The sequence below is a fragment of the Phalacrocorax carbo genome, chromosome Z (assembly GCF_963921805.1).
Source record: "Phalacrocorax carbo chromosome Z, bPhaCar2.1, whole genome shotgun sequence".
Lineage (NCBI taxonomy): Eukaryota > Metazoa > Chordata > Aves > Suliformes > Phalacrocoracidae > Phalacrocorax > Phalacrocorax carbo.
In genome coordinates, this window is record NC_087548.1 from 41,044,802 (window position 1) to 41,070,285 (window position 25,484).

At 39.8% G+C, this 25,484-nt stretch overlaps 1 protein-coding gene across 3 annotated transcripts in view; it reads right to left on the bottom strand.

Moving 5' to 3' along the window:
* Positions 1-2,687: 2,687 nt before the first annotated feature.
* PRUNE2 (prune homolog 2 with BCH domain) overlaps positions 2,688-25,484 on the bottom strand; it is a 144,840-nt gene continuing 122,043 nt past the window's right edge. Inside the window, exons 13-20 of one of the 3 annotated variants that reach the window (XM_064438313.1) lie at positions 22,975-23,077; positions 19,175-19,306; positions 15,845-15,931; positions 12,439-12,537; positions 10,331-10,366; positions 9,772-9,810; positions 8,201-8,248; positions 2,688-5,650 (exon numbers count right to left, since the gene is read on the bottom strand). In XM_064438313.1, the coding sequence (XP_064294383.1) occupies positions 5,629-5,650; positions 8,201-8,248; positions 9,772-9,810; positions 10,331-10,366; positions 12,439-12,537; positions 15,845-15,931; positions 19,175-19,306; positions 22,975-23,077 (566 nt within the window). In that variant the 3' untranslated portion in view covers positions 2,688-5,628. The remainder of the gene's footprint in view (positions 5,651-8,200; positions 8,249-9,771; positions 9,811-10,330; positions 10,367-12,438; positions 12,538-15,844; positions 15,932-19,174; positions 19,307-22,974; positions 23,078-25,484) is intronic. The other 2 variants (XM_064438311.1, XM_064438312.1) reach the window with 2 other exon arrangements.

A 25,484-nucleotide genomic window follows, 5' to 3' on the forward strand; every position in this document is an offset into this window, starting at 1 on the left:
CTTCCAAACTACTGTTGGTCTCATAATAATATGGAACTATTTTCCAACTCTGTATTTGTACCCATAAATGAAGAATCTTTAATACTTTATTTCATTAAGAAAACTAGTTTTATTTTTTCTATACTTATTCTAATGCACAGTGATGAGTCCCAACAAGTCTGTCAACACCATTTTCTTGACTTACCAGCTACAGAGTAACTGTGGTTCTTTGTCCTGCAAAGCTGTAGAAATTTGTAACAGAACAAATGAGATCAGTACAAATGCTGTATGGAAGGAAATATGCACGTGTGAGAACGCAGTGTGGAATGCAGCAGAAGGGTTAAAAGAACAGAACAGCAGGGACTGATAACAAAGAGCACTGTTTCCAGGACACACCTCCCAGGACATTGATCCCAGCAGTAAAATTGAGAAATCTGTAAGACCTGGACTCTGGGAACACCAGAGTTTTTCAGTGAAAGACCCTCCCACCTAACACCAGCAGGATGGCAAAAAGATTACAGTGTATCACATACAGGGTGATGCACCTGTAACTTGCCAAGAGAACAAACATATGCCTCAAATAAAGGAAAGAAAGTGGCCTCAGATTCGTCAGACTTAAGGAAGCATGACTCTAAAGCAAAAGACCACCCAATAATAGCTACTAACTCCCAAATTGTGCAAAGGACTCAAAGCCCCCACACCCAAAACTAGCTTGCTGTCTGCAGTAAAAAAGATGAGAAACATGATGAGGACTGGGTAACCAGCAGCTCCTGTCCTTTGTACTGTCAACAACTGCTTATGGTCGGGCCACCCTGGGAACACAAGTCCTTGTGCTTTTGAGCATGTGGGTGTGACAATGTGAGCAAATGAAGCCTAGGAGGGGAGGTGTGTGAGCAGGTGGGATCAACTTACCTCAAGATTTTGTAAATAAATACAGTGTCCTATCATAATACCTTGTATTCAGCTTGGTAAACTAGTTCTGCCATACAGTAAATAATCTAGGTCATCAATTTCTGCTCCAGCTCTAAAGACTGAGCTAACAGGAATATAAGTCTTAGACAAGTAGGGAGGCAGAAAATTAATACAGTTGGGAAATGTGTGACAATGTTAACTTACTACATGGCAATGGATTTCTCTTTCAGCTCATATATTTTATTTTACGCCACTGAACTGTGCTGAAAACTTATTTCATGACAACGCTCCACTGAAAATATATGAGAAAATAAAAATAAATCTTTTTTTCCCACTCCTGAACAAACAGCAAATGAGCTGAACATATAGTTGAAGTACTTTCACACCTTTTTTACTCCTTTTTACACCTTTTTTTCTTGAGAAAAATGTTAAGATGTCCCCAAATGTTCACAACATGGACTACTTAGAGACTATCAGAGAACAGGAAGATGTCAACAGTCAATATTCCACATTTCCTTTTTTGAAAATAAGGCTTCAGTGCTACTACTTACCTGCATTTTCAGACTCTCCGTCTATCAATAGCTGTGTCCATTGCACCAGTATTCCCAGCTACAAAAGCCATTAATTAGCACTCTGAAAACATTAGTCAAATTACTGGAAGACATACATTGCAAGGTGGTGAGGCACACAGAAGGGAAGGAAGAGAAAACATCTGAGCTCTCATTACAATGACTGATGGTATGAGGATGACCCACAGCTCTCCCAGCTACAGCATTATAGCTGGATGTAAGTGTAGCCATTCCAACCCCTGAAATTTGGGGTATAAATGATCCCATATTACTGCACACCAGAAACCAACTGCCAACAAAACATTTAAACTGGAATTAAATTACATTGGAAGGACCTAGAGGAAGATAATCAAAACCAAAACACAATTTAAGATGCCTGAAATTGAGCACCACTTCTTTTTTATGACATGGCCATAATTAAGTCTGCTTCTGATGCTCTATTTAAGCCCTAAATTATCAACTCTTAAGATCTGATAAATCTTCAAACCTATTAAAAGTCAAGGAGACTATGTTCATCAAGCATGAAAGGTTCGTTTAATCCAACTTCTTTGACTTTGCACTGAAAAGGTCTAGGAGAATTCATAGCGCTGCTTGCAGATGAGTGGCAATTAAAAAGCCACAGGTTATTCCCTTCTAGCTCATATTTAGTGCCTCACCGGCCAATGCTCCACGTTAGCTGTCCAAAAGTCAGCCAGGTTTACTTAAAGTAGTGGCAGTATAAATTGACCCATTTAACATAGATGCAGACTAGGACAGGAGTTGGCACATGGTACCACATAGGTGAGAGGACTGAACTCTCATGAGCTCTGACTCCTTCCTTCACAGCAGTCAATAAGGTTGTTAAACTGCTCAGGGTGGTTTCACAATCAATCTGTTTCTGCCCCGTAGCTTCTGTTTTCTGCCTACCATATGAGATGGAGCGAGACTATGCATTTGATTTTTAGATAACAGCATAGACATGAATTAGAGAGAAATTTGAAGAGCTCCTCCTGCTTTCTTTCAGGAACAATATTGCTAGTATCAGCAAAGCAAGGATTTGAATACATGGAGGTGGAATGTAACATCATGAGACATGGAGCTGACTCAGTTTCGATTCTTGGAAGGACAGGCAGGTAATGGAAGGAAAAAAATATTTGTAAGTATGCAAAGAACTGTGATTTGAAATGGTCAAGTGTTTCGATGCGCCCAGGGAAATAAAGAAAAAAACTTGAAGCTGAAAGGAAATACTTCCAGTGGTTGGTTGCAGTTCTTTATTTCTGATTCATATGTATATATATGCATACAATGATATTAGATATCCTTGTATTGCTTAATCTATAACTTAAGTCAGCATAGGTCTTTTAACAACAAAAAAAATGGCAACTATTAATTTATATTTGATCTGAGCACTCTAATACACAGTAGAAAAAAATCTGTATATAAAAGATTATATCTGTGCAATTATACGTACTATATTCCTCTTTCAACAAACTACTGATTTATTAATATTGATACATTATTGTTAGTATAATATAGAAGTGCCATATCATAACATTAAAAAACATTTCAAAATATATTAATAAGCAAAGATAACCACACCTTGACCTTGCAATCATTTTTGCACCATCACATTGATGCCCCATTTTGTTTTAATGTGACATTTGGCTTAAACAAATTCCTTCTCTCTCAGCCTGCCGCTATTAGTCCACCCACATTAATAATATTCATTCATGTATAGCTTTGCTGTTTAGCATTTTCACACAAAGCCTTTAGAATTAAACTCACCTCTGAGCTGACATCCACCGCTAAGACCACAAATCTCTTATACCTTGCTTAGGTCTCAAACAGTGCTTAAAGATTTGCGCTGAACCTCTGCTTTGTTGTGAACTTCTCTTTTTAGTGAACACTTCTCTCTCCTATAGCATAACACAAGTCATCTGGCTCATTCTAGGTGGCTTAAACTACAGGTCTACAGAAGATGTGACTTCATGCTACTAAATGCTTTTAATAGTTTCGATCTAGGTGAAGCTTGATTAGCATCTGGAAGTTAATACAAATATTAATCTGTACATAAAACATTATCCCCAATATACTAAGTGACAGCACTTTTATAAGGCAGACATAGCCAAGATTCAACTATCTGAGAAGAGGTGGAGACTACCAGATCCTAACTGAGGGCAAGGTTACAGAGCTGCAACAAGGGTCAGCAGGATTATGCCCTTCCTCTGTGAAAATTACCAGGAACTTACAGAAAGATGCAATACAGCAGGCTAGCTAGTATGACAGAGATGCAATGCACCACACCTGTCGGTACAGAGCAAGGACTGCGGATGTGCAGACATTTCAGGCTTGATGCTGGCAGATAAGAAAGCGTTTGGCAAGTTCTTGCCTTTCTGATAATTTTGCCAGCCTTCATTACAGTAGGTGAACAACTGCACACAATGATGGATGCTTGCTTCCGTGCCTGCAGACTACCTTGCAAAAATACAAGATACAGATTGACAGAGATGGAAATGTGCAAACCACAGGATAAAAATATCAATCTTTTAAATGAAGGATGAAATACAATTTTCACTCTCAGTTTAGATCCTATTGAAAAATCAAGGCTGATGCTGTCCTGTCTTTTGCTTAAACTTTATTCCCCGAGAAAACGTATGCTTGTCTTCTCTTTCATTAATAATCCTGGACTGGAAGCAGGATGGGAGTTAGTGCACACATGAAAAAAAGGTGCAAATTATCTTGAAATGAAATGTCTAAGGACTCATTTACAGACAAAGCAGAGAATCCACGGATGTAATTCTAGGACATACAAGAATCTTGTGAAGATAGGAATAATCTTTCAGAGAGCGTGTAACACTGACTTCTGTTAGGACATCCCAAAAGGCAGCTGAGTCAGCAGGTTTGGAAAGAGCATGTGTATGTGTTCATTAGGCGAAGAGAAAGCATTAGTCATATTCTTGACTCTTGTCATTTTAAAGCAAACAAGCAGAATTTACTCAACAATTAATTTGCACTCTTTTGCAAAAGAATGGTCTGAGAGACTGCAATTATTTTCCAGTGAACATGAGGTCTTACTGTAGTGTCTTTTTGCTAGTACATAGGACAAAAGCAAACAAGAAATGCTTCAGGGTTTTTTACTTTTCATGTTTTTACTGCTGTGTTCTATGACACAGACAATAACTTGCATTGTAATTCTTATATTTTTTTTATAATAGATACTCTTTGAATAATACTTTGTCATCTATTCCTAACAAATGAGTGTGACTCCCAACTGTAGATTTATACGTTTAACCTTCAGTTGTTAGTAGGGAATACTAAGTATTTTTTTCCTATTCATAGCATTAATAGCCTTTACAATTGGAGTTAGGGTGCCATTTGAAGACTCATAACTTCAAAGAAAAAGTTCTGGAAAAACAGATTTAGAAAACAACAACAACAAATTAATGCTCCAGGCTTTTAAAATATATGACAACCATTTACAGGATTAGCTGCTTTTATAAAAACTCTCCTTAAAATAAAGATACAAAACTAAATTAACATAGAATTAATTTCAGTTACTCATCCATCATCTGGGAAGTTTGTTTGATGACTAATTACTATTTTTTTTAGTATATCAGTCTTTTCTGTGACTGAATTAAAAAGTCATTAGGGTTAAATGAACATGGAAAGACTTTTCACACAGTAAGAAACAAATTCAAGAAAATCCTGCATCATTTCTAGAATTATTTTTAAACAATAAAGTTGCTGCTGCTCTGTGACACACCCAAGCTAACATTTCTTGTAACGATAACTATTCTGTTCAGCTATGCATAAACATTAATATGCTGAAGACAAAAATGAAACAAAAATCCACATCCTCATTGACTTGTTCATGAGGTACACTGTTGATAAACTGGTATCCTTTTAAACAGAAATTGCACACACACACAGAAACGAATGCTAGATCATACACCTTTCCTAATGAAAACTCTTATTTCTGAAAACACCACAAATAATGAGGCCCAAAAGCTGGTGTTTCCATGGCAATGGGACCGGCCCTTTTGGTCTTCTTGAATTGCTGAATGACATGGAAAAATCATAAATCAAACAAAATTAACCCAAATTGCCTGTTGTACACCATGGTCATGGGTGTCTGGGTGATGAAAATCCAAGTGAACCCTCTTTTTCAAATGCCTGGCAACGATGCTTTTTATTTCAGGGTCATGTCAATGCTGTATATTAAAGACAAAAAAAACAAACACAAAAGAACAACAACAAAAAAAGAAATCAGTGCTATGAAACACATGGCTAGTCATTTACCCAATCCTGAGCTCTCACAAAGTGTTGAGCATCCTCACCTCTCATTTACTTAAATCCATTGGTATAAAATAATTTACCCACATCCGATCTCCTATATACAGAAAATACATACCTTAATAAGAACTGTTACTGTTTTACTGAAATTAATAACTACACTCCCGGCAATTTCAATCTGAAGTAGACACCAGATGTGGAAAGATCCACTGGGGGAATGTGGCAAGGTATGGGTGCCCCTAAAAATGTTTCTAAGAGTAGGGTTTTGCCATTTAGTTCAAAGCACTTGTCATCAAATTTACATGCATTCTTTCGAATAAGAAGTTGCCATAATAAACATTGCATCAAAATACAAATTTCCTCACAGAATACATAGCTATTTAAAGCACCCTCAATATTTATGAACTGTTACAGAATGCACAGGGTTCTTTCACTGTGAATTATTTCATAATGAGTATTTTTTTAAAAGTCATGATGAAGTGCATGAAATTGAACAAAATAGAACACAAGGGAGCATGACAATAGACAAAAGCCTTTGGAACAGATACAAAAAAGACAACAGAAGCAAACTAAGAGTTGGGCAGACTCCAGAGGCATTTCAGCAGAAAGCATACAGAAGAAAAGCCTGTGTAAAACTGCTGTTATCATTGTGGAGGCATTTACACAGGAAATCCTATTTCCTGAAGAAATGACACCAGAAATGAGTGATATGACCACAGGACATTTACTGCCACTTCTGAAGACAGATTTATATTTATGCAGAGAAAATAAATAGCAGGAATTAGCATTAATTTGGCCTCAAGTATATTTATTTAAGCTAAATACAAATTCTCTTCTCATATTGCTTTTTGCTGCCGAGCTTCTCTTTTTAAAAAAAAAGGAAAATTGTTCAAGACACAAAAAGACCAAAATCATAAATAGTCTTTAACATGTTATTTATTTTCTGTTCTCATACTTTAAAAAAATCAGTTCTCATATTCACTCATTACAGAGTAAACAGTGTTTGAGAAAAAAAACAAACCAGCTGCTCAGAGATTATGTCAATTGCTCTAGAAATCAGGAATTTAGTTTATGATTCTAAGCTATGTATCAGGTATGATACTGTGGTATTTTAGTAGAGTACAATTTTATTTTAAAAAAGTGAAAAGGTCTATTTTATTTATGCATCTGTTTGCTACATGTACTTCTAATTATTTGCCTGCTTATTTGTGGGATATCTGGAAAGCCAAGGACACGTAGTGAACAATCCAGACTCAGACTGTGTGGACTGAATCTGCCTGTGAACAAGAAGGCCTCAAGGATGTCGCAAAGTTCGACTGTGGTTTCAAAGGCATGAAGCAAGTAGGAAAAAGGGGAAGTAACCACCGACTAGCGGAACTAAAGGCAGGATATGGGCAGATCAGGCTGTGTGTGTGGATTAAGAGTATAAGCGAATCCGAATATAACTAACAGCACGTGGCCAAACATAGCTGACCAATTAACAATAGGCTTGCGCATGATAAGGTGGTTAAAGAGCTATATTAACCGTGATGTGTCTGCAATAAACAGACAACTGCTTGATCATATTGATCGTGTGCTGTGTCCGTGACTTCCGCATCAGCACTTATTAATCCTCATGCCATTGATGGAATCTTTTACCGAGGAGTCAGGTTTACTATACACCATTTCCTGAACAATATTTCAGTGTGAGGCGGCAGCGTATTTCTACATTCCAGTCAGATGGGTAGGGACTGCAAAGTCCCTGTCATTCCTCCCCTGTATGCCCTGGCCAGGAATACACACACTGCCACAATGGCTAGTCCCCCTGACATGCTATTCTAGCAAGGAACTGTTAGTGCTTGTGTGACACACTGCAGCTACAAAAGCCCTCACTGATGCACAGTAAGAGCAGCACTGTTTTCCATTCGCATGCTTTAGTTATGTTATAAGACAGAGGAATAGCATGCCAGAGGACTGACGCATTCCCATTTCCAAGGGAACCAATCCTGAAAGGAAGAGACACAAAGATACTGGATATATAACCAGGGAAATAACTATGAAAGAAGCTGAGAAGCACAAAAAGCAAAGAGAAGGAAGCCATCAAGAGCATGACCCAGAAATCAAAGTAAAATATGACACTTTTAAATCTCTAAATGAGAATGGCCAGTTTACCACTACACTTTTAACTGAGGATAATGCATGGGACCATATTCACTCTGATCATGTTGCACTTTTTCTATCCGTTTTTCACATAACTTAACCTGAATATCCTCAGACTAAGAATTCTGTCTGCCTCTGCTTGGAAATGGTCGAGAACACTTTAAACACATCTGCAATGCAAGTATAATAAATCCTAACTTCAGTGATTTTTCTGCTTGCATATGTTGAGTCTCTGAAAAGCCTCATGGAGTCTACCCAGGCTCAGTTCCTAGAGCATGGTTGTAAAGTAACATTAAAATGTAATGACAGTATTAGGCATAAATCCTTACTCCTGCTCCACTGAAGTAATTTCTGGATCATTTGAGAGGCAGCTAGTTCTGGGGACAAGGAAAAAGAGGTAGTAGTAAACATTTCTTCTGTGTTTATTTCTTTCTCTTTTTAAATATGACATCGAATTTGGGAGATGTAATAAATAATCCTAGCGAGTTACACACAAATGTTATTGATAGGAATGTAGCGAGCTTAGTGCCTGCAACACAAATTAGTTTGAGTAATAGATTTTTAAGCTATTTGTTTAAGTTGGGGAAGTGTACTACAGTGACTTCATACATCCAACAATAACAATAATCAGTGATGCCTCATATGAATATTTAGTTCCCCTTTCACGTGGTATGCTGCAGCCTGCACTCTTTTAAATGAAATGAGCAACAAGAAAGCAGTTTTCTTCCAATGAGTTTTCATTGTCATATACTACAATGCATTTGAAAATGTTTGAATTGAATGGATAGAGGTTGCGTTTCAAGGTTGGGAGGGCCTCTTTTGTTTAACAAAATATTCAGGTGGTATCAGATAACTACTTATGTCTGAGGCAGTCTAACTGCTAGAATCAAAAACCAGTGGCCGGTGTTTTGGGGTATTTCTCCGTGGTTGTTTTAAAAGCTAATCTCAGGAGAAATGGAGGAAAATGTGTACCACAAAAGAAGAAAATTTAGAAAAAATACAACAAAGAAGTGGTAAGATGAAAATTCTGAAGCACACAAATTAAAGGAAGGAGACTGAAAAGAAACTTCAAAACCTTAAAATCTTTGTTTACAAGAACTGCAGGAAAAATGTCATACTAGAACCGAGAGACACAGCTCTCCCTTCTCTGGAATCTTGTGTGCAATACACATGTGAAAAAAGTGCACTGGATATTTTCTAAGCTCTGTACAGTGAGTCAAGGATTGTGTCCTTCCAGTGAAGGATTTCCATGGTACTTTACACCACACTGCCTCAGTATGTTAAAGTCAAAGCACAGATTACAGTTTTAAAGGATCTGATCATCAGCTGACACTGATTTATTAAACGACCATATAATAATACAATAATACAATAATACAATACAATACAATAATACTTGATAACACAATATTATCAAGTATTAATCCACTGGCATATCCAACCAACACTGGAAAGACAGGATAAGTTACCTACCTACCTTAACTGAGAATAAAATATGATAGCTATCCCTAACTTAGCAAACTGTAAAAAAATAATTCTTAAAAAAACCCACCTCCTAAGAACTTTATGAATCATCTGACATAATGGGTGAAGGGTAGAAAATATGTGATGAGCCATTTTAATGGAGTAAAAGAAGTTATTTCAGTCCTCCCCATGACTGTAGAAAAAATCATCAAAAAATCACAAAAATGTTTTTTATAGTGTAAGGGTATGACTATTCCTTACTGAGACCCAACGGCACAAAAGCAGGCAGCTTATAGTGAGAGGGGAAGTCAATTCACAAATGTGGCAACTTACACGAGCTGATTGCTGTACCAAACACATAATGTACTACTGCATTCAATCTATTCCTGTGAAACAAGTAAATATAATGCCAGCACCCCACTGAAAGCTATCTTACTTAGCTGTTTCTGAAGTTTCCCTCAGCTCTTCATCCAGTCTGCGTGAGTAAAAGTTACCGATATAAAGAAACAAAGAAGCAAGCAGAGCATAAGAGAGAAGCAGAGCAATAGCAGAGCAAAGAACAAATATAGTACATGCTTCTAAAATAAGCACCCAGTATTATGCACTATCCCTAAAGCTCATCAGTTCAGTATGATACCATTTATCCCTGTGCTTAATCCACCTTTAATTTGTAACTCCTTATATAGTTCATTTGGAGGCAGAAACATAAAAGCAGCAGGGATCTAAGGCATGCCCAGTGGACAGAGCTGAAAGCATTCAGTTGCTCTATCAGATAATATTAAAGTAGCCGCAGCCTGGGCCAAGTCAAGGGCTTTTACAGTTGAGTAAGTTTTATCTGAACGGGAGGCTGATCTCAACAGCTTGAAGGGAAAGTAAGATTCCACATCCTCGCAAGTCCTCTCTCATTCAGCTGTTGAGGTCGCCTGCAGGGGAAAGGCTGTCACACAGATTCACTCCATTATGAGCAGCAGCATGGGCTAGAAAGCAAGTTTTACCTCATTCTTCTCTTAATACACTTCTCTTCATCATACCTTACAAGGTAAGAGGGGGTGAAGGAAAAGAAAAGATGTACAGGTTCATATGATACAACAGGCACATTGGATCCCCCTTCAGTAAAAACTACCAAACAACCACACATCCCAGATCCTGGCATAACCCTATGTACTTTCTACAGGTGGGATTCCTCATGACCATAGGTGGCGCTTCTGTTCTTGCCAGTGGAGCAATTATGAAACCAAAAACTGAATTTTATTTTATTTTATTACAGGAGTCTTTCTCAGTTTGCTGCATAAAGGAAGATATCAGCTGAACACTGCTCTTCTCCCTGTGGCATGGGAATAACCAGCCACAGTGCCTGGAATGCGCACACCCACTAAACCTTCATATCACAACATCTCGAAAGTGCTTGCCACCAATGGGCACACTTGTCAGCTTTCTGGTTTTTTCTTCAGCAAAAATCATGGCCTCTCATCTGGCTGCATATGACATGAAGCAGGCAGTTCCCTAAAATTTCTTAAGCTGTAAGTCCTAAAGTTTTTTTGGTACTGGTGCTGTGATCATTTCACCTTTGGTCTGAGAGGTGAATGGACTTTCTGAACAGTTTTCAGTCTACAGGGATGAAAGAAGTGTGTAACACAGGTGTGTGTACTGCTACAGACAGCAGTAGTAACAGCAAAGCACAGCAAGAAAGCAGAGAGAGAAACACACTGAAGTACCAGGTTAAGGACTGTATCAAAGGGAACTATAAGCAAGTAAAATGTTTACAAGAATCAAAAAAGGAAGGGATGGAGGGAGAATGAAAAAATTCAGGGATGTTAATACATTCTGGACATCTCCTTATCAGGTGACCAACGACCTCTGTGCTCCACATTCTTAGCATCACTCCACCTCTAAAGAACTTAGCAAATAAATTTGAGTGGAAGTCCCTACGACCCCTGATTTCACAACTGTCATTTACTATTTTTACAAGGGCCACTGCAAGAACTGAGCTTCCCACTTGCTCCGTGGAATTACACCACAAGTATCAGAGCAACCACCAGCTCAATGAAGGAAATTATGTTGCTTTCACAACTACTATGGGGCAGGTGTGAAAATCCCTGCCTGGACTGAAGAGACCTATGACAGCTCCAAAAGAAGTATTCTTCATACCTAGTCACTGATGAACCATAAGAAAAAGACAATCATATTTGTGTATTTACTCATCAAAATAGTTTCTATAACAGAATGTTTGCCTGTTCAAGGCTGAGGACATTTGATAAAAAGAATAGTAATAAAAAAGCATTCCTGAACAGCATAACTTTTTGATAGTGACCCACATGAAAACCATGATTGATTTCCAAGGTTTTCAGTCTTGGTATACCTTTTCAGCTTGTGGTTTTCAGGTCTAAAAAAGAGCCAGTTGAGGTGAGCAGTTGAAATCAACTTCCTACATCTTTTTAATAGATATCTTTCCTTTATAAATAATTGCATTTTAAGAACTTTTACACATAAGAGGCAAGAACTGAGACACTGTCTTTCAGTGGTTCTGGGTTGAGCCATGAAAATCAGCAAGATAAGGAACGGTGAACCTATGAACTTTCAGTGGTTTTCTATTGAACAGGCTGTCTTTGAATTATTGTTTCAGTTCAAAGCTCTCTATGACTAAAAGTTAAAAATACTTTTACTTAAATAGTGGTAAAAGTTATGGAAAACTATAGTATAGGTGATACCTGTGGAAGGTTAAACTTTTTTCCTACTTTCTTTCTGGGTTGCTATTAGTAAGTGAACAGTCTGTTCCAATTCGGGTTATATAGTCATAGGGTTGATGAGGGACTCTGAGCCAGGAAGTTTTTCCTCAGTATCATTTGGCCCAGTACAAAACCTTCCTCTTCCTAAAACCATTTGTTCCCCTAGGAGGATGTATTTATTGTGTTTTGTGTTTCCATTGCACGGCGTTTTCCAGCTTCTGAGTTTGACAATCGAATTTTTGTGGAACAATGCATAAACATTGGTAACAATATCAGGAAGGGGCTTTCTATTTTTTTTTATGGACTCTGAAACACTATTATTAGTTGTGGAAATAGTTTCCGTTAGAACAAGTACACTCCTGCTGTACACCACTTACTTGACAATACTGTCTGGTATGTGCACGTATTCCATTGGAATCATCTCACGAAGCTCTGCCAACGTGTTGACATACTGTATCTTACTGCTGAACTTAGAGCTGAAACACAAAACCAACATGTTAACTGACTTTTCCCCAAAAATATTTTATTATATATTAAAAAAAAGAGAAGGTTTGTACTTAATGTATTAAATAGTTAAGCATTTTGTTATTCACATTTCAATTACAGAGTCCAACTGATCATGAGCATAACTGAGTTCTAGTAAGGCTGAAATCAAACCTAGACCTTTCGCTGTTCCTTGCTTTGTCCGAATCACAGTATTTAGGACAACATTATGAATTGTAATGCCTACATACCAGGCAATGTGATTAAATTTACAGTTTGAAGGAGATGTATTAAAATTCTGAAAAGGATCAAATCCCCTACAGTATACTTAAATGTAAAAAGAGATGGGAAGCATTCATTTAACATGGTCATGATGAATTAATATCAAGAGATCGTGATGCCTTAGCATTTACATTTGACACTGATTCTCAATCAAACATAATAAAACTGATCTTCCTCATTTGTTTAGATGAGTACAGATCTGATTGTGTATAATGCAGGGCCTTCTTACGAAGAAAAAATTCCCTTGTTCATTTCAGCTGTGCTATGTGATAATTTATGTGTTTGAGAAATGATCGCTTGGAAAAAGGCTAAATTGTTCAGAAAACGCACCTTAAAAATAAGGCTACTCACGTGTCTAACCTGAGTTATTTGATATGTATCAGCTTAAAAGAAATATATACTTATCATTTGGCTCATAAATCAATTTTCCACATCTAGCTTTGGTTGTATTTAGATAGCCTTTTAACATCAGTAACAGTGATGAATGCACATTGACAGTAAATGTTCTTAAGTGTAGGCCATGAAAACCAGAATGCATTCTTCCTATTTACTGTTGATTTGGAGGTACAACCAGACAACATGAAGCCTCTGAAATAGCTCTGAGCAGAAGGTTACTGCTCCTCCCCTTACCATACGTAACTTCATAGTAAGGTTAAGTGACATGACTGAAACATGAATACATGAAGGTACTGTGAACAGTTGTTTAAGCTCATCCATTTTAATTTGTCTCTGTACCAGGTTAGCATCACTAGGCACACACACTGGAGCAAGCCAATGCTCATGTTTTAAGATGCATGAATCACTCAAAATTGTCCAAAGCCATGATAACATACAGATAATTCTTAGCATTTTATCCAAAATGTTGATCATAGTCTGCATCTTCTGAACTGCAGCTAAAGTAACTTGGCAAGCTGCAAGCCAGTTGGGATTCTATCGGGTCCACTAATTCCACCACAGTGATTTCTGAGTAATTGCTTTGTGTGGGAATCTGTGTACAGGTATACCAAACACATGACCGAAATAAGAAGTCCTTGTTTCTTTCAGACTTCAGGGGAGGTGTGCTGCCAATAGTGGTGAACTTTCTATTATTTAAATGTTTCCAGCAAATGCCAAATATCTTTCACAGACACTTGTTTTATTAGAAATCTAATTTCTTACCTAACACAGCTAGGATGATCGCTAGTGTGAATATCTGGTTGATAAAGAGTATCTAGGATCTAACTTTGCAACCACTAGTTCTTTCATCCTGTGTATTCAGACAACTGTTTAGTGTTTGTCAGTCAAGAAGAGTCCCAGGTTTCACTGAATAACCTTGCCAGTTTTTCAGGTAGAATTGACTGTAGCACACCCTCAGTGACTTGACTGTCCCTTGCCATTCTGTTGACTTTCAGATTCTTGATTCCTACAGTTTTGTCCCGCATCTCAGTTGAAATAAAATTAAAATTATGTTGCCTGTGTTTAGCTATATCATTGAAAACTCTGCTTGCCTTGGGACCAATTAATTTCTTACTCTAAAATTCCCACCATGCATGTCAGTGGTTTGGTGAATAGCTCGGGGCTAGTGAACTAAGCTACAGCTACCAGCCTTCAATCTAGTCAATTTTCTGTCTCCTTACGTCACTTGTTACTGAATTGAGTCTGTTTTCATGCCTCCTAGAGTTTTTTACTCAGCTTTCTTATAATCCTCTTCTGTCCTCAGTGAGGGTTCAAATATCTTGTGTCATCTTCCACCAAAGTCACACTGGCCATGTGTCCTGCCCATCTTTTTTCAGCTCCCATTTGCAATTTACTTTCTTCTTACACAGAGAGTCAATCTCCTTGTCTGAAATGGAGAGTTTCATGTGGTCTTTATTGTGCCTAATTTGTACTGATATTTTGCTTTGCCAAACTATTCAGAGTGAACCTTTTCTCCTGTTTGGCGATGCAAAACCTCTAGTCACTGCTGCTTAGTATGGTCATTCTGAATAAACAACTAATGAACTGAAACAGATGTGGCATATTTGATTTTTCGAAATTTTACTGCCTACCTGTCCTCTGGGACCAAACGGGATGCCAACAGAAATATCTCAGATACCAAATGCAACTCAATGAATCCCATCATTATTGTTGATAATTCCAAGTATTGTTTCCCTGTTACTCTGGTATTTTTAATTGTAATTTTCTAACTGATTATAAAGACACCACATCTGAAAGAAGCAGCTCCATCATGACGCTCTGCCTTTCACAGTCTGGCAGTGATGGTAGAACTCACATCCTTCCCTATCCCAATGTCACCCTGCCAGGACAGAGTACCCTGTAACAGACATCTCCAGTGTCCTCACCTGCAGCCTGGGGGCAGATCTCTCTGAGAACTGTCTTGAGGTATGTTATTCACTGTGTGGCTTCTGTAGACATGCCCTCTTGCCTGAACCAACTCTTTCTTACACCTATCAGTCTTCTCTCCCTGATCTCAGGATTTCAACTGCATACTTACCCATCTTCTTCAATAACTTTGTGAAGCCTTCAGAGTCTGTAACGTTTCTTTGCTTTTTTACTAACCAAAGCATTATTTTTGGTGACATTAAACCTTTTTTGGATCCAGACCTCCTATGCATTCAAACTGCTGAGGGTGCTGGCAGTCTTCTTGCATGACCAGCAACAAATTCTTTTAAAACCCAGAATTGTAGCTTAATCTTGCCCTGTAGCCAGTTTTTTTTAAAATAAATGATTATCATGCAGACCCCTTTTCTACCTGCCTTTTAGCTGTGCTGGGAACAAAGACAATTCTAACAGACTGAATTCCCAGTTCTGCATACACATGCAGGTTTATGATATCATGCCTGGTGACTGCAACTAGATTCTCATACAAATCATAGGGTATTTTCCACTCACTTTAGGAAAGTCAACTTTAACTGTCAAAATCTCAACATCAGCTGTAAAATGAATACTCTTGAGTGAAAGATTAACAGCCTTGTTTGATGATTTAGGGTGCTTCTGCATTCTGAGGGACATAGAAAATCACTGGTTTTCACTACATACCTTATAAAAGGTCGTGTCACAGCCAGAATAGTCCTGATAAACCATGATGGATGAACAATTATAAATGATTTCAAATTCTTCCGTAATCTAAGTAAAAAAAAAAGGCTTTCTTAAAAAAAAAACCAACAAAACCCCACAGAACATGCAGAGAGAATCCACCTGTCTGGAAGGGGAAAAGGAATCTAGCAGCAGGCTGGCCACCTTGGTGAGGCAGGCTTTAAACTGAGGGACTCGGGGAGTGGGGGCCAAAGTGGCAATGCTAATGCCATCACATCCAATGGGGGAAAAAGCCAGGCCAACCAGAGGAGTGGCAAAGGTGCCTTAGCTCCCTCACAAGTTGACAATCAGAAGACCAACCACCTCAAGGGTGTGCATGGCTATAGTGGATCCTCATGCACCCCTCCAGGGAAACCTGTATGCTCATGCACCTTTCTGAAATGCCTGTACAACAACGCATGCAGCATGGAGAATAAACAGGAGGAACTAGAGGTCTGTGTGCAGTCACAGGGCCATGATCTGATTACAGTTACAGAGACATGGTGGGATAGCTCACATGACTGGAATGTGGGCATGGATGGCTACAGGCTTTTTGGGAAAGACAGGTCAACAATGAGAGGTGGGGAGTTGTTCTTTATGTGAGGGAGCAACTGGAATGCATTGAACTCTGCCTTGGAGTGGAAGGAGAAGAAGCTGAGAGCTTGTGGGTAAAAATTAAGGGACAGGCAAATATGGGCGATACTGTTGTGGATGTTTGATACAGGCCACCTGATCAAGAAGAGGTAGTTGAGGAAGCCTTCTACAGACAGCTGGAAGTAGCCTCCCAGTCACAGGCCCAGGTTCTCATGGGGGACTTCAACCACCCTGATATTTGCTGGAAAAGCAATACAGCAAGGCATGCACGATCCAGGAGGTTCCTGCAGAGCATCGGGAATAACTTTTTGATGCAGAAGGTATAGGAGCCAACAAGGCAAGATGTGCTGATCGACCTTATACTAATGAACAAGGAAGGGCTGGTTGAGGATGTAAGAGTTGGGGGTACCCTTGGCTGCAGTGACTACAGGATGGTGGAGTTCAGGATCCTGCATGGTAGATGCAGGGCGACAAGTAGGATTACAACCCGGACTTCAGCAGAGCCAAATTTGGCCTCTTCAAAGACCTGCTTGGAGGAATCCCATGGGCTAGGGCTCTAGAAGGCAGGGGGTCCAAGAGAGCTGGAGAATATTCAAGGACCACTTCCTCTGAGTCAAAATCAGTGCATCCCTAGGAGGAAGAGTCAGGCAGAGGAGCCAGGAGACCCACATGGATGACCAAAGAGATTCCAGAGAAACTCAGATGGAAGAGGGAGGTTCACAGTATGTGGAAAAAGGGACTGGCCACTTGGGAGGAATATAGGAATGTTGTCAGGATATGCAGAGATACAATGAGGATGGCCAAGGCCCACTTGGCACTAAATCTGGCAAGGGATGTCAAGGATAACAAGAAGGGCTTCTTTAAATACATCAGCAGTAAAAGGATGACTGGGGAAACTGTGGGCCTGCTGCTGAACATGGTAGGGGCCCTGGTGACACAGGATGCAGAGAAGGTGGAGCTACTGACTGCCTTCTTTGTTTCCGTCTTCACTGCTAAGGCTGTCCCTCAGGCATCTCAGCTCCAGAGGAGGACTTCCCTTTGGGTTAGAGATCACCTAGGCAAACTGGATCCTCGCAAATCCATAGGACCCGAAGGGATGCACCCGCAAGTGCTGAGGGAGCTGGTGAATGTCCTTGCCAAGCCACTCTCCATCATCTTTGAAAGGTCATGGAGGACAGAAGAGGTGCCCGAGGACTGGAGGAGAGCAAATGTCACTCCAGTCTTCAAAAAGGGCAAGGAGGACCCAGGAAACTATAGGCCGGTCAGCCTCACCTCCATCCCCAGAAGATGGTGGAACAGTTCATCCTGGAGGTCATCTCCAGGCATGTAGAGGACAAGAAGGTTATCAGAAGTAGTCAACATGGATTCACCAAGGGAAGATCATGCTTGACCAACCTGACAGCCTTCTATAACTGTGTGACTGGCTGGGTAGGTGAAGGGAGAGCAGTGGATGTTGTCTATCTTGACTTCCATAAGGCATTCAACACTGTCTCCTATAGCATCCTCACAGGCAAGCTAAGGAAGTGTGGGTTGGATGAGAGGACATTGAGGTGGATTGAGGTGGATTCAGTGAGGCTGAACAACAGAGCTCAGAGGGTCGTGATCAATGGAGCAGAGTCTGGAGGGAGGCCTGTCACTAGTGGTGTTCCCCAGGGGTCTATGGTGGGTCCAGTCCTGTTCAACATATTCACTAATGACCTGGAGGAAGGGATAGAGTGTAACCTCAGCAAATTTGCTGATGATACCAAGCTGGGAGGAGTGGCTGATACACCAGAAGGCTGTGCTGCCATCCAACGAGACCTGGACAGGCTGGAGAGCTGGGCTGAGGGGAACCTCATGAAATTCAACAAGAGCAAGTGCAAGGTCCTGCACCTGGGAAGGAACAGCCCCGTGCACCGGTACAGGCTGGGGGCTGAACTGCTGGGAAGTGGCTCTGTTGAGAAGGACCTGGGAGTGCTGGTGGACAACAAGCTGACCATGAGCCAGCAATGTGCCCTTGTGGCCAAGAAGGCCAACAATATTCTAGGCTGCATTAAAAGGAGTGTGGACAGTAGGTCAAGAGGGGTTATCCTCCCCATCTGCTCTACCCTAGTGAGACCACATCTGGAGTGCTGTGTTCAGTTTTGGGCCCCCCAGCTCAAGAAGGATGCGGAACTGTTTGAGCAAGTCCAGTGGAGAGCTACCAAGATGTTCAGGGGACTGTGAGCATCTCCCTTATGAGGAAAGGCTGAGGCACCTGGGTTTGTTCAGCCTGGAGAAGACTGAGGGGGGATCTCATCAATGTTTATAAATATCTGAAGGGTGGGTGTCAAGAGGATGGGGCCAGACTCTTCAGGGATGCCCCTTGTCCTGTCATTGGGCAATGGGCACAAGTTGGAACACAGGAAGTTCCACCTCAGTATGAGAAAAAACTTCTTTCCTGTGAGGGTGCCAGAGCAGTGGAACCGGGTGCCCAGAGAAGTCTCCTTCTCTGGAGACATTCAAAACCACCTGGACACATTCCTGTGCCCCCCTGCCCCACTCTAGGTGTGCCTGCTCAAGCAGGGGTGTTGGACAAGATGATCTCCAGAGGTCCCTTCCAACACCTACCATTCTGTGATTCTGTGATTATATATGGTGAACACTGTCATACAGAGGAGTAACAGAAATGGTCAGTATTTAAAATAATGGCTGTGGATCAGAAAGGAAAATAATACTCACCGTCGATCGATCATCTGGTAACATTTTTTCATCCAACCCAGTCCAGGCATCCTCCTTCTTGGTGTTGCTCCATTCAAGTAGACAATCATATAATCTTCAGCTACCATCAGCTCTAAGGTACTGATTACATAGCTGACAAAAGTACAGAAGAAAGTGAGGACACACTTTACATTATCCACTTAAGCCCAAACTAAATCAGTCTACTAGGAATAAATCCAGGCAGACTAAGCAATTTTCCTTTAAACCAAAGCAAACGTTTAGCACTGGGCACCATATTACATGTAGATGTATAACTAGAAAACCACAATCTTATCTGCATCTTGAGAAATATGTGGTCTTCTTACAAAGATACAGTTTCATAGCGAGTTCTCAAATCTCACAGGTGACTTCGCGTTTTCTTAAAGGGGTATTGAATAATGAGATTTTGCAAGGAAGAGTGTGTCAGGACCATGTGAAGTTCCAGGAACTTCTGAAATTAACTGTTGAGAAACTTGTCTCACTATTAATAATCATGTTTGTTCAACGCAAAAATAGTAAGGGTCAGGAGAAGATACTTGTCTACGATCCTTGTGATCTTCACACTGCTGCTATGGTGACTACCAACTACATACAAACACTTTGAGTCCCAAGGCTAATAAAACTTGTTCATCAATCTGCCTTCTGATGGGACAGAGCACTCCATGGCATCACTTCATTTTGTGAGAAAAGCACTCCAAATACTCATTAAATTCCTCAGCTAAGCAATGATAACTCAGACAGAACAGTACTCTTGGGGCCAAACTCACCCTACCTAGAAGAGCACAATACTCAGTCAAATGAAAGGGTTGCTTTAAATTCTTGCCTGGGACTATATACGCAGATGCTCCACTCAGTAGCCCCTACCTCACTTGGGAGTTGTTCATCACAGGAATTTTCAAATTATTCTCTCTACTATCCAGCCCCAAGGCATGTGTAAAAACTAGAGTGAAAAATCACGAGTCACACCTTAAAAACCTAAATGCCTGAGTGCACTCACTACAAAAGGCAGATCTTTTCCTGAGCATAACGGCCCCTTTCACAAGCGTATGGGAATGACTCAGTCTAATCTGACCCTTAAATTCCTTAAAATGCAGTTTCTTTAAAAGAATAGCAGGGAATCTAGTTCTGACCAAAGAGAGCGATATTTTACCTGGGTATAAAGTAGGCAGCCATTAACTGACCAGTTCCATGCATTTGATAAATTCTATCTACATCACTATTGACTCTATGCTTTTCATTCCTCTCTTTCTCTCCTTCCAGTTGTGCATTCCAAGCATTTGCCTGACATTTGTAAAGGCTCATTCTAACAATGAAATATCAAAAGCAAGGGATTGTATAGGCATTCTGATGCACAAGCTTAATTTAACTGGACTTGCTGACTATTTGACAGGTTACGAAATTAGCCCTTCCCATGGGGCACAACACCTAGTGTTTTAAAGGCATTTAGACACTGAAACGTACAGAAAAATGTGTATAAGCACTTCTCAAAACACTACAGGCCTTTCAGTTATAAAAACAGAGACAGTCTGAAGAATGTCTGTTTGCCTAGGTGCAAAGGGAATTGTGAATATTATGAATAATCAGTTATAATAAGAATAATCACGCATACTTCTTATCAGGAATGAGAGAAGTATTATAACAAAAAGGAATCTGCTAGCTTTTTAGTCAGATCTCACTTATCTCATATACTTTTACTCAACAGCTCTTAATTCACTGTGGGTTGAACGACAACATTTGCCGTTTTAGGGATGCTAAGCTCCCTTGCAAACCTTACCTAACCAGTAAGTTTTTATTGTTTGGTAATAATGGTAATTTCTTTATTATTTGAAAAGATGGACAGAATTTGTCCCATAGACCAGAACAATTCACTCACTCCGAAAGCAAAAAGTGCTGGTTTTGATTTTCAAAGTGCAGTTTTTCAAACTGTGATTCTTTTAAAAAACTTTTAATCTCTAGACTGTATCAAGCAGCCACAAATGAAACAGCAATTTTCTGTGCGGTTCTGCATCATCTAGAAGAAGTACAGTAGAAGAAGCTGTCTCAAGAGTTTTGGCTCATACCCAACTTTTCAAGGATATTTTTACAGAATTAGTCAAGTTAACAAATAGGAACAAAGTAACTGGATATGTGAAAGGAATCCAGAGGGAAAGTAATGGCAAAACTCAGGAACAATTGAGGACTGTTGTTAATAAGAAACTAGAGGTGGCTTATATACTGCAAGTGCACAATAATCTATCAGAAACATGATGTATAAGAAATGATAAGAGAATTAGTGATTTGCAGGTCTCTCCAGACTACTATATAATTCAATAGTAAAGAATTCACAAACATTTAAATATATCAGTTATTGGATATGTTGTAAACTGTTGCACTCCCTCTATTTCAATGCAATTAATATGCCTAAAACTGAACGAAAAGGGTGATCTGACTTTCCCTCATCTTGTTGTCTTACAGAGAACCAACAGTTTATAAGCCTTAAAATAAGCTGAAGGTTCATAGCCAACGTGAACTCTCTGTTATACTGACACCCCAGAAAAAGACAGTGAGTTATAAAATTTACTTTGGCAATATCACTCAGGTGATATGGAAAAGTCTCTTAAGGCTTGAAAAGGTTTTCTCTGCAAGGTCCATTAACCACCTGTTCTATCTTTGAAGAAGGGCCTTTGGTGAAGTCAAAGAAGAACTATTTAATGTCAGTCACAGTTACTCTCAGCTTTGTTCCCTAGTTATCAAGTTAAAACCAGTGTAGTAACTCCTGTCCTCTAAATCACTAAGCATTGTGTAAATCAGTTACTGTAAATGACATGGGGGTCTTAGAGGCTCTACCAGACAAATGCTAGCAGTTGCTGTGACCTGAAACTAAAGCGCTGAATCTTGTTTTTCACACACAGACAGTGTTGAAGGCACTGGCTGTCACCACCTGCATCTTCAAGGACTGGGGTTTTAAGGAGATTCGGTCTGTGCTCTTGGTGCTTCACAAGGTGCAAACGGCAACAGCCAGGCCTCTGCTGGCTTTAGGAATGACTTACTGAGTTTTAGCATAGAAAACGCTGGAATGATAGATTTCTTTAACAGCTGTAAGTAAAAGTAGCTGGAAGCACTTCAGAGGAGTGCTGCCTTCACAACTTTTGGCTGCCAAACCACGTTGCTATCAGGAGTCATCTTCCTGTGATAAATTTGGGTTCATGTGGCCAACTTTCTGTCCTGCCCAACTGGCCCCTGGCACTTATAACTGACTCAGAAGCAGCTGGAGTCAGGAAGAACACTTAGAGCTGTTTGTGTCAGCAACTGTCATTTATCCTGAATTTTTAAAACAAGTGTCACAAAATGGTCCTGTGACTCCCAAACACAGCCACAGCATACACTGAAAATAAGATATACAGTGATACTTCATGATAATATATAATAAACAATGAATATTGAAAACCAGTCTGGTGGCCTAAGTCCCTGCCGATTGTTCTCACAAGTGCTGGAAATCACTAGTGAAACAGTGCAATGACTGTAGGCCCAAGAAGCTGAAGATACTGCATTCCCTTACATTTAGGGAGATACTACAGTCAGGTTTGGTCCTGACAAATATGGCCTTAAACTGGGAGAGTGAGTGGGTAAAGAATACCAAAATAATACTCCACTGAGCAGTTTATCTAAAACCACTATTTTCCTTGTCATTCGGATAACTCCTCATTAGCGAAAATTACCTCCTAATTAAAGACAGGTTATCTCTCACATAATTATGAGTACTAACTTAAAAGACTCTGCCACATTGCTTATATATCACTCACAGGAAAAGATTTTCCATGACATAGTTGTAATCAGTTCGACTGCTGTCTGGCAAGAAGCATGCCGCAAACACAATTATTGCATTCAGACCATCACCATAGTATCCTGTGGAAAAAAACAAAAGGCATTTTTATCTTTTTCAAAGACTTTTAACATGAAAATTTAAAAAGAAATCTCAAAGTTCTGGAATAGAGCTACTATGTCTACTGCTGAAGAAGACTGAAAATGTACGTACTATCATCAAGTGATAAGGAAGTAAGATAGTCAGTTATGTTGAATTCCTGAAAAACACATTTAGCACAACTATTAGTAAACTTTTTCTAGAGATCAGCAAAAGACACTTGTAAGTAATACAAACTTATCTGAATTCCTGGTTCACTGCATCTCTATGGCAATCATGTGCTGAATGCTCACCTTAGATTGAGGAATAAGGGGCTAAAGAAAATATCCTACATTTGTTATCCTGCATCTTTTGAATGATGTTTCACAAAGTCTCACAACCCAGTCTCTGTTGGCTTGCACAGCTCAGATGGCCTCAGGACATTAGAGTTATGACTGCACCCCACTATACCTTAAAAGCTCCTGGGGATCAGTTGAATCCTTTGCTGCAAGTTTTGTATAAAATTCTTCTTTACCTCAGACACTCCAGTTGTCCAACACTGGCATTCTCTGGGCTGTGCCACTGCCTAACAATAGCTGTAAGCCCTCAAAGCTGCAGCGCTACCTTTCTGGGGACCAGGACAGTTGCTTGTTACCCAAAAGAACGTACTACTTTTTTTTCATGATGGATTAATGCTGGTTAATCTTCTTCACAATCCTTTGCAGCTGCTACAGGTTTCTATATTTTTAATAATAAATACAACATACTCCTGCATCTCAGTTTAAAATTTGGTTTAAAAGGTATGTGCAATCAGGAAGCAACTTATAAAGATGCTGTAGAAATGGTTGTAGGTAGATAGCACTAATGATGCACAGAGATAGAAGCTGGATATACTTAGAGAATGACTTGAAAGCCTTTCAAAAGAGCCTAGGAGAAACTAACCATGAAAGAGAGATGACAATGTTTGTGAAGGAAACCCTGAATCTCCCTTGGAGATAGAAACACATTCCTGACAAAATTAAAGGATAATACCAGCACCTATATAACATTTTCATAAGGAGACTTTAAGATGTTTACAGTGCTTTTTGGATACTACAGAGCAGTATCCAAGCCTAACTCAAATGCTCGTAGAAATTCTTGCACAGTAGCCAGCCAAGCAAAGCAAAATTTTCCAGGGATAGACAGAGATAATACACAATCCATGTATGCTAACCAGAGAAGAGTGAGAGACTGGTTTGTTCACTCCTTTTTCATAACACCTAAGCTGAACCTCAGCTAGCTGAAATAAGAAGATATTTGTGTCAAGTAAGTAATTTCTTACATGGCTTTGTTGAGATCTTCAAAGAATCCAGAATCCCTGACAAAATGGTGCTTCAAGGTGCTTCCCTATTAAGTCCTCCATACCAAGGAGAAATACAGCTGATTAATCTCAACACTATCCCAGTCATAAGGACATGCACAGAGGCACTCTCCATTTAGGGCTCTCAGCTGTTCCTTAAAGGACAAATAAACACCACTGCTTCCCCAGTTACAAAGGGGAGCAAAAGAAGGATAAGTCTCTGAGAGAAAAATGTGAATATCAGCGGTAAGTCTCCTGCCTTGAGCCATATTGTTACAAATCAAGGCTTGGCAAAGCAACCAGCTGAAGGATTATACTGGACTTTTTTCCTTCTGAATTTGATTTGGTAGATTTGACTAAATATAACACACTGGATAAGATGACAATATGGATTGTTGATGGTAACACCAACATTAAGTTGAGAATGCCAGCTAGCCTAGACCTCATCCACTGAAGAATCATCTGGACACCGCAGGAAGCTTTCTGTCCTTAGCCTCAACTCCGTCCTTCCATGATCTTGCCATCTGTTGTCTTCCTGGCACTGTGAAGTAGCTTTTTTCTGGCTCTCAGAGGCCAAAGGCCAGCTAATCTACAGCTGGGCTTCCAGGGGTAGAGAAGCCACTGTACAACGGCAGCCCAGCATATGTCCACTGTCTTCTCCAGCTCCACAGCTGTTGCACTCCATCCTGTTGGAGGACACAGACAGCAGAAGAGCTCAGGATTAAGGTTTGAGTTCAGACCAAAGGGTAATGTGGATATAAACCACTTTAAAACATATGATATGGCATGGTGTGTCATAGCTCCAGCTCATGTTAGGATTCAGTAGCCATGAACTGCATATGTATAGATATAGATATAGATACGGGTGATTGGCTTTGGTGTTCCAGTGAAGATGTCATGGTCAAATTCAAAGCACAGCATTGCATTCTTTAGCAAGGGTGTACACAGGGAGGGGGAAGAAACTCCAGTCCCATTTTCAGCACCTTCACCTTTTAAGAGTTTGACATAAAGGAATATACCAGTCTTCTCAAAAGAAACAAAGAGAAAAGAACTCCACAATCCATCCTCCAATT